General features: G+C 38.2%; 1 protein-coding gene across 4 annotated transcripts in view; it reads right to left on the reverse strand.

The window, feature by feature from the left end:
* Positions 1–16,921, reverse strand: part of EDEM3 (ER degradation enhancing alpha-mannosidase like protein 3) — a 49,188-nt gene that overhangs the window by 16,114 nt on the left and 16,153 nt on the right. For all 4 annotated transcript variants that reach the window (XM_043521374.1, XM_007061126.4, XM_043521375.1 and 1 more), the window contains exons 4-14: positions 16,551–16,590; positions 14,327–14,439; positions 13,086–13,239; positions 11,698–11,832; positions 9,068–9,173; positions 8,369–8,466; positions 6,612–6,737; positions 4,999–5,082; positions 3,655–3,738; positions 2,921–3,045; positions 1,595–1,760 (exon numbers count right to left, since the gene is read on the reverse strand). In XM_043521374.1, coding sequence (XP_043377309.1) covers positions 1,595–1,760; positions 2,921–3,045; positions 3,655–3,738; positions 4,999–5,082; positions 6,612–6,737; positions 8,369–8,466; positions 9,068–9,173; positions 11,698–11,832; positions 13,086–13,239; positions 14,327–14,439; positions 16,551–16,590 — 1,231 coding nt within the window. The remainder of the gene's footprint in view (positions 1–1,594; positions 1,761–2,920; positions 3,046–3,654; positions 3,739–4,998; positions 5,083–6,611; positions 6,738–8,368; positions 8,467–9,067; positions 9,174–11,697; positions 11,833–13,085; positions 13,240–14,326; positions 14,440–16,550; positions 16,591–16,921) is intronic.

Consider the following 16,921-nt stretch of genomic DNA (forward strand, 5'->3'; position numbering starts at 1 on the left):
AAACAACATTAAGCAAGTTAAGTGGGGAGTTACTGTACATGGAAAAAAGTCTGCACACTAAGGTCGCGTAAAACTGCTTCCCCCCTATCTTCTATTAAATCGAATAGTGAAAACAGCAGGAGGCCACCTTGCTAATCATGCACTAGGGCACAGATATTTCAAGTGGCTGACATGGTACTTAAAATAAATATAAGCAATGCAGCCCATTAAGAGGTATTCCTTTTTCCCCTCCCAGCTGATTCTAAAATGATCAGTGTTTTGGTTTCAATAACCTCGTGTCTATTTTACAATTTCTTCCTTGAGAGAAAAGCTCCTGACATCTGCTTTAAATGGGATGTTTTTCTATCTTTGCCTTAGTCAGATAGGCACCAAGTCTCAGAGCCTGGGTATCCTCACACAGGCTTTTGGGGCTTGGACTGCTGGGCTATAAAAATGCAATGTAGTGGTTCAGGCCCTAGGCCAGCCATGGGTCTTTTATTACAGTGTAAACATACACTGAGTGTCTTATCTACAGTGCACAGTGGGCAAGTGTGATTTCTAAAGCACATCAATGTGTTGTACACTAACTAACTGGTCTGCTGTCATGAACGAAAAGTTCCCTATTACACATTAATGTAGTGCTCTTTCAAATAGCGCTACGTTAATGCGCACTTGGGAGCCTTTAGAAGTCTCACTCTCATAGTGCATATTGCCATGCTGTGTAAATAAGTAAGAAAATGCTAAGTAAGAGATTAACTAAGAATTATCCAAGAGTGAACACGCTTTGAGTCAAAAAAATGGCAGATTAACATTGGGGGAATCCCTAGGTGATAAATCCTCTGTTCACTTTCTCATCTGTTTATTTAGTCTGCCCATTGAGCTACTGATGCTGGAAATATCAGTCTGTCAGAATGAAAAAGGCAAGAAAAGTACTGTTTAGACTACATTACCATTACCATGACCACTTCCAGCAGAGACTGAGTATGCTACTTCAACAGGTTCCCAGTTAGCCTGGGGAGAAGGAGACTAAGAGCCTGAGCCTCAACTTCTGCTATTTGCTATCGCTCAACTGATTTCAACATTTTACACCAGCTGAGGATCTGGCCCTAGAGCTGGAAAGCTAACTTGGGTTTCCTCCCAGGTACTAAATCCTAGGTCAGCAGGCTAGCTCTCTCTGCATTTTATTTTTCCCTTAATATAAAAAATGACTTGGCAAATTTAATCTACGCTATGGTTAAAGTATTTTTAAAGAGCAAATAAATCTGAGCTCCACAAAACAAGAAAATGTATTTATTTATTGGGAACACAAAAACTGAAGATTAGGGTTTTATTGGTTTGTTTTTTATAAGCACATGTGTTCTGTGACCTTTCTGCCAAGTTCCAGCCTGGAGCAAGGTTTTATGGTTGAGTTATAAATACCTAAAAAACAGGTTTGATCATGGAAAAAATTAACAATATGCATGGGTGCCACTAATTACTGTCATGATAAAACAGTATGCATTAAATATTTGTCAAAAATCTTATTGCTTAAACTTACCATTTACCCTGATTTTTCCATGTAAAAACACATTAAAGTAGTATTAAAAACAGATTAAAGTTTAAAAAGATCACTCACTGTATTTTTCTTAGACATTGTTTGGTTTGTAGTAGAGAGCCAAAGAGGTAATAGATGAGCCTCTGTAGTGAAGATATAATCTTCTATATCAAAAATCATGTCTTCCTTATCAGCAAAGAGCAGGTAAAGGTATTTAAACATCTCAGCCAGGAAGAAAGAGTCCATTCTATGGGGCAAGGGAGGGGGGAAGAGAGAGAAGACAGCCTCAAGAACAGTGCTATTTCCCAAAGTGGCAGTAAAACAAATGCTCAGGATACTCAATTTCCAAACAGTTAATGATACTTAGCATTGCAGGTTTGTCATGGTAGGGAACAATGTCAAACAGGGTCATATTCCTGTTTTTCCCGTGACTTCCCCGCAGCTGGAGATCCTGCCCTGGGTGGCTGGGCTCAGCTCCCCACTCTGGGCACTGGAACCTGGCACACGCAGTCGCAGCGCTGCTCAGGTGCCTTTATGTCATGATCTGGAGAAAGGAGGGAAGCAGGGCAGCCAGGCCATATTTGACTGAGCTGAATAGGAGCACTGGGTTGCGCTGAGCCTGAACCTGGGCACAGAGCACAGCCCAAAGAGGGCAGAGGGAGGTACCGTTCAGCCCTCCGTGCCCCCTGAGGCTTCTCTCCTTGGGGGAAGCTCCAGCATCCAGGCTGCATTCCCCCTTCCCAATGATGCTCCACCCTGGGAAGGGGACTCAGGAAAGTGCCAGCGTCCTCCCCTCCCAACCCACAATGTCAGGGCTCAGGCAGGGGACGCAGCCTTTACAGGGTGTTCTAAATTTACCGAGACTGCTCTGTGTTTAATAAAAAAGGCTGTGACAAATCTGCAGCCTTAATGATAGTAACTTTTGAGCTTATGAGCCCTGCCTGAGTGCTGCAACTACTGCAGAATTCCAATAGGAGGAAACTGTTTACAGACAGAAATAACAGTTCAAAAAGTTCAATGGAAAAGTGGTGTTACAACAACAATATACTGCTTGAGAATTCCAAAGTCAACATTTTTCAAATGAAATATGCTTCAAATTTAATCTACTTAACTATCATCAAGTTTTATTAAAAAGATATATAAAGAAAATATCAGAATAGGCTGTCTTCACTTTTTTACAGAAGTGTTATGATTTAAGGCTATGAATTTTGAAAGTGTTTAAGGCCAATTAGACTACAGATATTCCATTAACATCAAATATGCATAATCTGAGGGTTGTTTATTTAGATGAACACAGAATACACTATCAGCATCTATCCAAAATTCAATTAATCTGAATACACATAAAAATAAGTTAATCAGACTCCTTTTATATTTTCTAAGAAACTTAAGTCACTACACTCTTACCTGTCCTCATGACTTCCAGTACGAACATCCTTCATTGCAGCAAATCCACAGGGTACTCTAGCATATTTGTTTAAATTTTCAATGAGCGTTTTTCCTACTTCTAGGTAGTAAGGGTCCCCAGTAGCCTATTTTTAGAAAAGTTGCACAATACTTAGATGTCATGTAAAATGTATAACTGTTTTTTTAGAACTACTTGCTATGCATTAGTTTCTGGTATGTTGCCTTTTTTATACGCCCATGAAATTTAATGTCATTTTTTCAAAAGAGAAGAGCCATATGCAGAAGAGGAAGTTCCTTTCAAATACAGTGCATTACCATTTACACTATATGGATATGCTATACTATGCTGGGACAATCAAACGAAGACAAGGGAGTTACACCCAGATTTTTAAAGATATCTGAAAATAAGACTTAGGCCTTGCAGTACTGAGTGCAGCAATGCCTAAATACCTTTAAAAATCTGGGCCTCAGGCACCCAACTGTCACTGAATCTGAAGAGGCTGGGCCCTTTGTACCTTTGAAAATCCTTGCCTTATAAAACAAAACTCTGAAGACATTTTCTAATAACAAAGAGTGCCTACATGTGGCTTGCATGCCATAAGTATTTAACTCTGACACATGTGAATGAGATGGGATCCAGTTATACTCTTTCAGCTTTGGGACGCGGCACCAATAAAATCCAAACCTTAGTACCAAGTGTCGAAAAGCCAAAGCAATGAAGAAAGTAGCCTTACTTTATACAAGAAATAGGTGCTTTCTGCAAATTCTGGTCTTAAAGGGTGCTGAGCCCAATGAACTCTGAAGTCTGTTGTGAAAGCCTGAGGAAGAAAGAATAGAGATAAATAAATATAGGCATAAAAATATACAGATTGTTTTGAAATCTAAAATAATAATTCACCAACAGGCAGAAGGGTGCAAGTCCTGATCATCAATCTCTACTCCTTTCTCATTTATTTCCATTTCTAATTATAAAAAGCCCCTATCCAAACTTGTTCTAGGATTCCTGTCAACAGTTAGATGATTACTTTTTGAAAAAAAATTGATAGCGAATAATATTCTCTGATGACAGGCCTGATTCTGATCTTACATACACCAGTATACGGGCATGGCTACACTTGCAGATGTAGAGCGCTGAGAGTTAAACCAGCCCTCGGGGAGCGCAGTAGGAAAGCGCTGCAGTGTGTTCACATAAGTCAGGCAATGGAGTTACTTCAGAGTAAACTAAAGACAGAGTTCAAAGTTAGGCCCTATGGGCCCATTTGATTTATTCTGCTCTATTCTGGATTCTAGTAGATGGGATGAAGTCAGACATTCAAAGTTATTCATCTTTCAAGTGTAGAAAAGGTATAGATCCAGAATAGGCAGGTCTGATTATGTTAAAAACAAAATCAAACTACAACTTGTTATCTCTGAATGCTAGGGCAGGCAAGCTGCCACCTATGGTATGAATACTACAGCAACTAGTCAGCAATGAAACGAGTACCAGAAAAAACAAGAAAGCCTCTGTCCGCTGAAGACCAAGGACCAAATTTTTAAGTGCCTCTGCAAATGTTCCAGTAATGATTGTACACAGGCAAACAGGCTCTTGTGTGCACAATTAACTTGTTTTCAGGCTCAACACAATATCCGTAGGTACGTTTTCAGAGGCTCAGTGAAAATACGGCCCTGAACATGTTACTTCTCCAATGGATTCAGGCTTTACTTGGCCAAGAAACAGAAGGAAACGAAAAGTCAGTGTGATTCAATTGCATAAAGCCATTACATCACCAAGAAGATAGTTTACATAACATTGATATGAAACTTTGTATACTAGTGTGAAGTGATCCAAGGTCAGTTTAAAAAACAAAATGTATTCATCATCACTTATCTGTTATATAACAATTGTTTCCCTCTATTGGTAGTTACAACATCTCAGGGAAAAATGTTTCGTATCCAGAACGACACTCCTGTTGTGCATGTGGATTTGTAGGCTTCAGAAGAATGTTGAAACCAACTTTTTTTTTTTCTTTAAATTATACATTATGTCTAGTATTACTTGAACTGAGATCACAATCAGTTTACATAACCTTCCGCCTTACCTCAGGAAGAAAGTTATGCTTTTTTATCACCTGATATAACATCTCATGAGTTTCAATAGCAGGTCTAATGTCACCTTTCAATACCTACAAATCAAGAACAATAGCAATAAATACATAAAAGTCAGGCGTGATATCTGTACAAGACTACACAGCAAAGTATACATTGCCAGCATACACAATAATACAGGAAATCATGATCCTCTGTTTCAGTTTATAATCTACTTTATTTATGTTTTTCTACTTAGCATGGGATAGGAAACATATGAGTGACTGCAACCCCTGAGAGACCACTATTTCACAGCAATCATAACGGACTTGCAGGAAAGAGGACAGGATCATACTAAGACTGAAATTCTGTTTTAAAAGGGAATTTGCCCAGGTTTGTGACAGACGTTACAAGATTCATCTGTGGCCCAGGACTTGAACGGACCCATTCCCTTCAGTTCAAATTTTGCTACCAGAATTGCTTTTGAAAGCTCTAAAGACAGATTCTCAATCAGATATGTAAACCCCTTTGGGAATCCAGAGTGGCTCATATGATTGTAAAGGCCTAGCAGGCAGCAGAATGGACTTCTCATGCAATCATACCACCAGCCTTCTGAATCTGGTTGTAAGTAAATCCTGGAACAAGAGACTATTCTTTTTATTCATCCATACAAAATGTATTCTTACAAAGATTTATTCTAAATAGAGGGAAGAAATACAAACAGGAAACTTATCATACCATGTTTCAGAGATTCAGCAACGAACACTCAGAGAAGGGTGTGAACAAGGTGGGGTTGTTTTGAAAATCAATACTGCCACCAGTTTCAAAATCATTTAATCTGGACAACTATGTAGTAGGTCATGGAGGAAAGACAGGCAAGGGAACTAATGACAAACATCTGTAGCATATAAATGGGGGGGAGGAGGAGATATAATGAAGGGAGCCAATGGCAAAGATAAGACAGAAACATCAACAAGAAGCCTTAAGACCCATGAGTAGGGTGGCCAGGTATATATTTTAGACTGCTAGAAATCGAAGTTGAGCATCTGATATGCCTTGGAACCTTTTGGGCACCACTTTCAATGCGTAGGTAACAAAATCAGTAAGCTGTGAGCTTGGCAACTAAGAACTATACCCTAAGAAGAAAAGAAATCTCTATAGTTGACAGTTAAGCGAACGGGGGGTGGAGGGGAAGTACCTTGCTCCACTCTTGCAGGAGTTTTTCTCCCCCCCCCCCTTAAAAAATGATTTGCACATGAACTGAAAATCTTCTGCAGAAGACTATTAGAGTTTGAGTCAAGCATTTTACATGATCATCAAAGGGTTAACAGGTGAAAGAAGCAGAGCCAGGTAGATAATGAAAGGGTATGAAAGTTCGGACAATTTTCCCTCTTAACAGCCAGTACAAACTTGGAAATAATGTGTCGGCTGCATGATTTAACATAACCAGTAGAGAAAGCAAAGGCAAACAAATCCCTCTTCCACATCAGATAACATTTTTATAAGTTAAATTACTGAGCCTAAATGACAACAACTATATTATGTATTTTTCATATCTGTTTTTATGAACAATTATTAGTAAGTCCATTTAATGTGATCTGGGGACTGGAGGTTTTAGAAACCTTACCTGCAAGCCTGGGAAGAACGCAAGCAAAGAGTCCATCCAGGTCCGAGCATTTAGCATTGGTTTGTGAATATGAACATCAAGCAGAAGAGGTGGTTGACTAATGTACCTCATTATGGCATCATAGTGCTAACAAAAACAGAAACATCATAAGCTCACATCTCTTTCAAAAGGGACATGAAAACCCAGTAGTTTGCTATATTTCATTTCAGCAAGTTAATGGTTTCAGGGAACTGCATCCCTGCAATTAGTGATACATAAATAAAAACACAGCTCCTAGTTATGCAAATCAGAATGCAAGAACCTGAATAATTATTGCACAGCTATAGAGTAATACACATATACATGTGCACAAATATATTCAGCAACCATTACTATGAACATCCACATTTTTTCTCTACTTGGCTACTATATATCATCTGCATTGACTGGCTCCTGTGGCATCGTTTTTAAGCTGGCTAACAGCAATAAAGATTGCTGCAGTTTCTCACTTACTTTGGCTGAAGCAGAGAACTCCAAAAATGCATTTATAAGAAAAACACTGAACGGGACTAACTGCTGTAAAAAGTTTAAAAACCCTTTGGATAACTTGTCTGCTTACCCATTCCAAATCCCTCTTCTCCCCAGAATAGCTGTCTTATTTGTGTTTATATTAAAAACTGTAAGGCCTGCAATGCAAAGACCTCAACCTTCAGTTGGGGAGTTTAGGAGGTAATACGGTATCATGGGCTGAACAAATAGGAAGCCCAATTAAATTATTATAATGGCAGCTATACACATTAACAATATAAATTATTTTTACTGTTGTGACAGACTCTTAACTGAACGGTTCCGACTTTTATATTGCTTGCAAGAACCAAGAAAATTCATTTCATTTGTGCATCACCATTCTGTATTATTTTAGTGAAAAAAGTTAATGATTTTCAGAAAATTTAGCAGCCTTATGAATCTAATAAACCTATGAACAAGGGCACATATATTTTTGCAGGTTATAATCATATAAGCATTGGGCTGGATTAGCGTCTCTGTACTCATGGTTCTGCCTTGGTAGATGAAACCCAGAATTTGATTTTCAGGTTCTAGCTGTTGCTCTGAGAGCAAGAGAAGCGTTCAGCTTACTTTTATGATAAGAGAGGCCTTATATTAATCGGGTTTTCTGTAAAACAGTGTAAAAGTAGCACTGTAGAGCTCCAACATAAGTCTCAGTACAGCCCTCCTTGGTTAGAAAGTTATGGCTATACTGATTTTAGAATGGTAGCCGTGTTAGTCTGTATCAGCAAAAATAACTAGGAGTCCTTGTGACACCTTAGAGCCTAACAAATTTATTTGGGCATAAGCTTTCGTGGGTTAGAACCCACTTCATCAGATGCATGGAGTGAAAATACAGGAGCAGGTATAAATACATGAAAGGATGGGGGTTGCTTTACCAAGTGTGAGGTCAGTCTAACGAGATAAATCAATTAACAGCAGGATACCAAGGGAGGAAAAATAACTTTTGAAGTGGTAAGAGAGTGGCCCATTACAGACAGTTGACAAGAAGGTGTGAGTAACATTAGGGAGAAATTAGTATTGGGGAAATTAAGTTTAGGTTTTGTAATGACCCAACCACTCCCAGTGTCTATTCAGGGCTAATCTGATGGTATCCAGTTTGCAAATTAATTCCAGTTCTGCAGCTTCACATTGGAGTCTGTTTTTGAAGTTTTTTTGTTGAAGAATTGCTACTTTTAGGTCTGTTATTGTGAATAACTTAATCAACTTACTGTGTTAAATCTTTCCAGGAAACGGTCATCTCCAAGCAAGACATAGGCTTTTAATAAATATTCATAATACGAGTCTATTCCTGCTCCAACTCCACTATCTAGAAATAGCACAAAGATGGATACAAAAGTACTGTATTTTTAAATTTAAATAGTTACATGGATAAAAGTTTTCAACTGCTAATTTTCAACTTGATTTCAATGGCTACTGTTTGAAAGAAAAGGAGCTGTTCAGGACAACTGAGAGTGAAAATAAAGGAGCACGCAGATTAATGAAGGGCTGCACTGAGTAGTATGCAGTATTTTCCTACTTTTTTGAAAATGTGTTCTAGTATATTTGAACATAAAAGAGTATGCTCAGGCATGCTGTTAAGTCAAGTGTTTAATTTCTTTGTAGGAAAATATTTTTATTGGCCTGAATACACAATTGCACTCTTATTTGTACTTTACTGTGCACTTAAAGTAGATTCTTTGAAAATTTAGCACTAAGAAATCTCTCAGCATCCATGGACTTAGGGAATATTTTCCTTGAAACAAAAACTGATTTCTCAGGCAAAATATTCTTGCAGAGAAAGACCAGGCTTCATTATACCTGGTTTCTTCAGATCTGAAAGTCCACTTGCCTTCCTAATGGTATTTTAAAATCATTTAAACTCCCAAGAGCGGCATGTGATCATGGGTCTTAGAGTCAAAGCCACATACCTTTGCGGACCCAGTCTCCAGTATGTATATTAATAGTAACTCCCACTAAATTACTGTTGCGTTGTCTTTTTTCCCAAAGAAAATCAAGCGCCTTCCGTGCATATTCCTGCAACCAACAAAAAATATTTTAATTGAAGTGTAATTACAGGGCAATGCAGGAGGCAAGAAAAAGCATCAGGTGCTGGTATACAAGCTTTTGGGTTTTTTGTCTACTAAAATAATGGAGCTATAAAGTAGAATATATTAGAGAGAGATTCATATTTAGACAGAATTTCCTAAAGGTAGAACTATTCAATAATACATTGAATTCTCTTGAAAAGCAGCACTTATTCTATTTAACCAGTCATTTTGTTGCTAATTAAAAGGATTTGCATTCTATCTGTAACTGCCACCCACACACTACATAGCTTTGGGCAAGTCACTTAACTTGTCTGTGCCTCTGTGTCCAACTGACAGAATAGGTATGAAAGACCCTTTTTGTTTATAACCATTAAAAAATTCTTCAAAAATTAAAAACAAAAAACAAAAACCTTATATAACATTTCAAGACCCTCTAATGAAATGGTGCAACAACTAATTTCTTCTAATCCAATGGGATATAGTCAGATTGCCTTCTAAGTTATATCTGCCCCAGCCACACTGCCATACACATCTTTTCAGATGTTTCTAGGTGGCACAGTAGCTCTATCCAATAGTAGGATAAGTATGTGTATTAGCCCCCTGTAAATACACAAAGGGAGGCACGAACTGGGGCGACACCTAGCTAAAAAAGGATACAGACAACCAGCCAGGCATGCTAGGTTTTAAGGGTGAGATAATCAAAAGTACTCAGTATTGGCCTAACTGCTCTCATTGACTTTAATGAGAACAGAGTTAGGCCAACACTGACTGCTTTTTAAAAATCCAACCCCATCTCTCTCAATGGAGGATTTCTACCTTTAGCATTACAAACTGAAGACAATACAGCTATGTATACAGCACTTTTCATACAGACTACTGTGAATCTGAGTTGGTTGCTCACTTGGCTGAAACAGGGCACTGCTGATTTAGAGTCTCTTGGATGGTGACTCCCTTCTACAAGCAACAGGAGAGAGTGGCAGACAGCAGTGAGAGTCAGAGGGCTGTTGAAAATATGCAAAAAGTCTCTGATTCTAAAGGCTTTAAACCAAATGCTTGGGCAGTTTATATTAGGTAGTTTGTATTGCAATATGTTACATAAAGGGAATAAATCAGTATTAAAAGGGAGTAGACCATGAATAATTTAAGATGTGTTCAGATACAATAATCTCTACAGAAAGCTAGCAGGGTACTCCAGGAATTAACTCTGAAATATTTGGTTAATCAAATTAAGAATGAAAAATATCTTACAAATGAACCCAGAATAAATCTTGGTTGAGCCCGTTTAATTTGTTTACACACTACATCAAAGAGAGAATCTGTCTCAGATCTCTAGTCCAGCACTCGGATTTGACAAAGCCCTATCAGTATGTGTCAGATATTTTTGACTTTCCAATGGGAATAGTTACTCTGGCACTTTTGCAAATTCTCACACCTTCAGTGAATAAGTTGCAGTCACCACACTTTTACTGCTGTAAAGTTACAAGCCTTATTTAAAGAAGTTAGAGCCCTTAGTTTAATTATTTCACTTTAATATCTTTTTTGCTTTTTCAATGAAGCAGAACAAGAGAATGCATTTCAAAAACAGTTCCACTCTTAAAAGTGGCAGTGTGAAACTAGCACCTTGTTATTCAACTTAACTGTGTATTCAGAATTGTACCTGCATTTTTACTGCTTTTTACTCTGATTAGCCTTGCACAGCCAGTACAGTTAAGAGAAACTGGATTATATTTCCCCTTACGAAGTAAAAAAAACTGTGTTGCATGGCAATCAATACACCTGTACAAACCCAGTGAGGAGAATGGGGGTTGCACACGTCACTAGGGCATAACTTGGAGACCACAGATGTCACTGAGGGCCTAATCTGGCCGGCAGAATGTTTTTTAGCAATGATGGTATGTAGGAAGGAATGAACCAAGCTCAAGAGTCAGGGCCCTATTTAAGTATACTGGGCTGGCAGTCAAAGCACACACCCTTTTTTTTTTTTTTTTTTTTTTGGCGGGGGGGGGGTGGACGTACAAACTAAACTTGTTTGCCTTGAAATCAGAAAACATGGAAGTTCACTATACTATTCTCAGAGTGAATTTTCAGAATAGAAATGCACTTTAAATACCATGTGCCTCAGTTCTCTTCTTCAATGTTAGTCTAACAAATCAGTACACCTTTCTAGCCAAGCACCTTGGAGAGAGTCTATTAACCTGACTCTTCAATATATTAAGTTTTATATTGATATTACTACTTGTACTGTAAATCACCTTCTAGAACTTTTTGAATAAAAAGTTTAAAATAGTACTTAAATTAGATATGCCATATTAGTGTAAGTTTTTCTGGAAATGCACCTTATCCTTGTGCACAGTAAAGCTAAAGGATGCAAAATCCATTACCAACCACAAATACAACTAATCTGAAACAAGTTCACTCTTTACCCATGGATTTGAATTAGAATTACAATAATGTAACAGCACGCCGTTCAAAACCTAACCCCAATAAATAAGAGACCATAGAAAGCAAACCTCAAATATTGATGTTCCTGTGAATCGGCTTAGAGCAGCAAACTCAAGTATCAAGGTACCTGCACAAGCCGTACAAGTATCAGTCTCTGTTCCTGTTCGAGCTTCTGGACTTCTTAAACCAAATTTTAAATTAACCTAAAAGAAAGTAAAGATTGTATTTTTTACTAACTGCAAATATATATATGTCAATGATGGGAGAGAGATTGGAACTTAGATACTGTACTTTATCTGTTCTTTATTTATTCTAATTAAAAAACAAAAATCTTAATCTAGTCTCAGCTGACACTACAACCGTTCTTTTAACTCTACTGCCACAAAAAGGTATGTTAGGTAAAATTTTCAGAAGTGCCTAAGTCACTTAGAAGTAGAGCTGCATGGGAAATGGTTTCTCATCCTATCAAAAAAAAAATGTTAAAGATTTCAAAAACATTTCTTGTTCTGCATCAGGTCAAAACAGAGACCTTTTGAAATTACTTGTGAAAAATGAGAGAGAATCCAATATATTCAACAACCCAGTGGTAAGGGCTACTCGCCTAGGATGTGGAACACTCAGGTTCAAGTCCCTGCTCTGTCTGATACGTTATAATTAACCAATAAGCTAAGAGTGTGCCATGCTTTAGCTTCATGTAATGAGAAGTTACAAATATGAAAAAAAAATCCAAATTATACCCCAACAATAACCTTCGCAGACTGGAGACTTTTTTTATTTTTTATTTTATTTTTTTAAATAGACAAACTATGAAAGTTTGGATTCAACTCAAAATTCACAAAGTTTAGTTTGTATAATCAAAATTCACCTAAGGCGCATGCTGAACACTCCCAATTAACCAGGCTGTAGAAGGCACATCAGTAAATTTTAAGTAACACTGAAAAGCCATTGTTGTTCCAGATTATTTAGTCATGCCTAGAGGTGCAAGATACTAGTAGACAGTGGTTTCATGAGATTTCTGCCATTTCTAATGAGTCAGAATGATGCATTCTGGGTCACTGTCAGCAAACCTGGAAAAGCAACAAGCTACACAGCCCAAAACTAAATTTAAGAAATTAGCTAGCACTGGTCATGAAATATTAATTGATCTGCATTATTAGGTGTATGGAAAATATAAGTATCTGTGATAACTGTTTACACCCACAACTGACACTAATAAAAACGGGTTTATAAAAAAGTTTAAATGATTTCTGTGCCAAATGCCTCCACAGCCTAGTTAGCAAGGACATTCTGCCTGTATTTAACTCACAAATGAACTATTTTCTGATCCTACATACAAAGAAAATTAATGCATAATCTGTCACAAATAAGGTTCTCTCCCTCTCTATTAAATAACTTCCTGAAATATTAACAAAGTTTTGCCTATTGTGTGGAGTGATCTGGATTATAAAACACTTACTCTTGGATAAGGGAGACCACTAGTAGTGTTAAAAGCAGGTAAAAGTTTGTAGCCCAATTGTTTTGCCATGTGCAGAAGTTCACCACTGTACCACTGCATGTATTCACCTTTTTCTTTCAGCATAATTGCCACAGAGTGCCCACCTAAAAGACCTCTAAACACAAGAAAAGATATCCACATGTATTTCATGTCAGTAAGTCACAGTAATGCAGTAATTTCTATCATTTGTGACAAGCACTGTATAAACAATTGTGATGTGTGTTTCAGAAGTGCTGCGCACATACAATTCCAATTGAAATCAATGGAAGCTGTGGTGCACCTCTGGGGGGAAAAAAAATCAAGCACTTAATGACTATGGTGAATTTTTTTTTCTCCCCCGTAGGTAACATACTTAGAGTGATGAGCAGATTAACAATAAATTGTTCCCTATAGCATTTTACTGAATATATAAAAAACACATTGAAGTAGTAGATTACTGAAGAGAACTAAATGATTAATCCTGCACATGGATGGGGTAGAGGTCATTATCTTAAAGGTTATCATGAGCCAAATGAACTGATGTTTATATAAGCCCTGAGTAATCACATATTGATCATCATTTTACTACATTTTCAGAAAGTTGTGACACAGAAGTTAAGATATCTGAATTCTGAGAGGCATACTTGTTTAATATCTATAAACAAGGTTATTTGAAGGAACCTGTCAGCACCTTAAGATTTTTTTTTTAAAAAAAAAACACAAACAGATGTGTTGTCTGTGTTTTTCATTCTCAAGAGTGATTATCACATTTCAGAATTATCCCTTAGCCACAGACCTAATATACTGCACACTCCTGATTGACTCAAAACATAAATAACTAGCACCCATGAGATTGTACAAATCAAATTTTATAAACTAAACTAGAGAAATTTGCCAGTGTATATTGAATGTTTGACAACATAATCTTAGCTTTGAGGCCATGTCTACGTTAGGAAAATGAGCTTTGACACACAGGTTGTTAGCCACTGCTATCCTAGCACTTTTTTCAATCGGTATTGAAAATAGCTCTCCTGCCGGTGTGGACAGCCAACTGAATTTGACATCTATTATATCAGTCCCTTCCTACAACAGAAGTTGAATTCTGTTGATCCAGTGGAACCACCATTCTCAACATCAGCTGAGGTAGAAGTAAATGTTTGACAGAACATAAGCTTGAGATCACATCTTAAGTGCACTGAAAATGAAGAAAGCTAGTTACTTACCCCAGGACTCTTATGTTAGTTTCAAAAACTGATACAACTATGTCATTATCTAAATTAACATCTTTTATCACATTTTTTACAGCATCTTCAAACTCTTTGGTTTTATTTAACACCTGGAAAACAAAAATAACTTCAGTCATTTTAGGTTCTGATGCTGTAACACTGATCTACTTCAGAAAGTGCTAGTGTAGTCAGACATTCAAGTACGATATAAAGTTCAACGTGTTAAAACCAGGAAACAGTCAAGATAGCTCAAATTGCTTTTCTGCCTGACCATATCATATTGTGATACATTATGTGAATAGGTGTCAGTATTAGTCTGGTTTGCTATAGTGATGTACATGAATGACAAAGTAGTTTTCAACAGGGAATAATTCACTGAAAATGTATGATGATTACCCACTTTAGTTCCTTTCTTTCACTATAGTGCATTGTAATCAATGTTTTCCACCACCTGTACCCACATATTCTATTCCTTGAAATCTGGAACTGAACTCCACAGTTCAAGCTCATCCCTGCTATAAGGTCTGAAAATAGGGCTGTCAAGCAATTTAAAAAATTAATCGTGATTACTCATGCAATTTAAAAAATTAATAGTTTTTAATTGTGTGATTAATTGCACTGTTAAACAATAATAGAATGCCATTTATTTAAATATTTTTGGATGTTTTCTAGATTTTCAAATATATTGATTTCAATTACAACACAGAATACAAAGTGTACAGTGCTCATTTTATTTTTGATTACAAGTATTTGCACTGTAAAAAAAGAAATATTTTTCAATTCACCTAGTACAAGTACTGTACATTTTGCCAAAGAAACATAAGAACAGCCATACTGGGTCAGACCAGAGGTCTTTTTTCCTGCAGAACTGGCGCTGCAGAGCTGCTGGTGGCCACTAGGGGCCACTGGACCCCACAGAGCCCAGCTTGCAAACAGAAGACACTGCTGGAGGGAGGGGTTGGAGACGGAGAGTTCCCCACAGCTGCCGTTCCTGGCATGCCTGAAAGAAGGAGGCGGTGTGCAGGAAACTCCATATAAGCCTGGGATGCAGCAACAGCCTGATTCTCCCTCTGGATCCCTGGGCTTTACATGGCTGGCCTCTAAGGTGGGGAGGGGGTACAGGGCTCTGGGCCAGGGGGGCTCTCCCGCGGCTGGGTTCTGTGAAATATCCAGTTAAACTGACCTAACCCTCTGTGTAAACAGCACCTCGCAGGGAGGCGGAGTACCTATACCAGGAGTGGGCAAACTACTGCCCAGGGGCCTCATCCAGCCTTCGAGACGTTTTAATCTGGCCCTCGAACTCAGGCCAGGGAGTGGGGTCCGGGGCTTGCCCTGCTCTGCACAACTCCTGGAAGCAGCGGTATGTCTCTCCTCCAACTCCTATGCATAGGGGCAGCCGGGGGCTCCACACACTGCCCTCACCCCAAGCAACGGGGCAGCATGCACCTCCTGGCTGCGCCTCCGCATAGAAGCAGGAGAACAGACATGCTACTGGTTCTGGGAACTGCTTTAAAGTAAGCGCCTCCTGGAGCCTGCACTCCTGACCCCCTCGCGCATCCCAACCCCTTGCCCTAGCCCTGATCCTCCTCCTGCCCTCCGAACCCCTCAGTCCCAGCCTGGAGCACCCTCCAGCACCTCCAACCCCACACAAGAGCCCACACCCCCTCCCGTATCCCAATCCCCAATTTTGTGAGCATTCATGCCCTGCCATACAATTTCCATACCAAGATGTGGCCCTCGGGCCAAAAATTTTGCCCACCCCGTCCTACACTGATAGTAGAACCCTTTCCGTTGGTGCAAGTAGTGTCCGCAGTGAAAGGCTACAGCAATACAGCTGTGCTGCTGCAGCATTTTAAGTGTAGAAAAGCCCTTACATTAGCAGGGGAAGCAAATGTATATTACTGTTATAAGTTTAAAAAAAAAAAACCTAACAGCAACACAATGGGCATTCATTTAGATGAACTACAAGGCCCAGGTACTGTTTTAGTATTAAAAAAATAATAATAATTCCAAATAACATCACTGTCTATTGTATCCATTGTTTACAGGTCTTTACATCAGAATGTACCTGTCTTTTTGATGGAATAAGAGACTTAACTCAGTTTCCTTACTTAACACTTCACATTTATCTCAAAAGAACAGAATTCTAACCTGGAAATCTGACTAGAGGTAGATAAACAGTTATTCACCAGTGAAACATTGCAAAACAGATCAAACCTACCACAAGAGTGTCCAAGGTATCAATCAGTGTCAATGAAAACCTATGAAAAAAAATTTAAATCAGATATATAATTAAAATTCGGTACGTTTTTGGTACATATTATGTTATGATGTTATTTTTAACCCAAAAATCTTAGAAATAATGTGACATAATCACCACAGATTGCCAGCTGATTAAAAATATGCTAGTTTTAAATGATGGATATTTAACAGGAAGGTGTAAATACTGACAACAATTAAACCTATTCTTCTTTGAATAGACATTTGCAACTCCTACTGACTGGAATTGGAGCTACAGAATAGTTTACACTTATGATGGTCGGAGTCATTTTGACTTCTTGTTTTTAGTTACCTTTGAAAACTGTCATTTAA

This window comes from Chelonia mydas, chromosome 8, assembly GCF_015237465.2.
Source record: "Chelonia mydas isolate rCheMyd1 chromosome 8, rCheMyd1.pri.v2, whole genome shotgun sequence".
NCBI classification, from domain to species: domain Eukaryota; kingdom Metazoa; phylum Chordata; order Testudines; family Cheloniidae; genus Chelonia; species Chelonia mydas.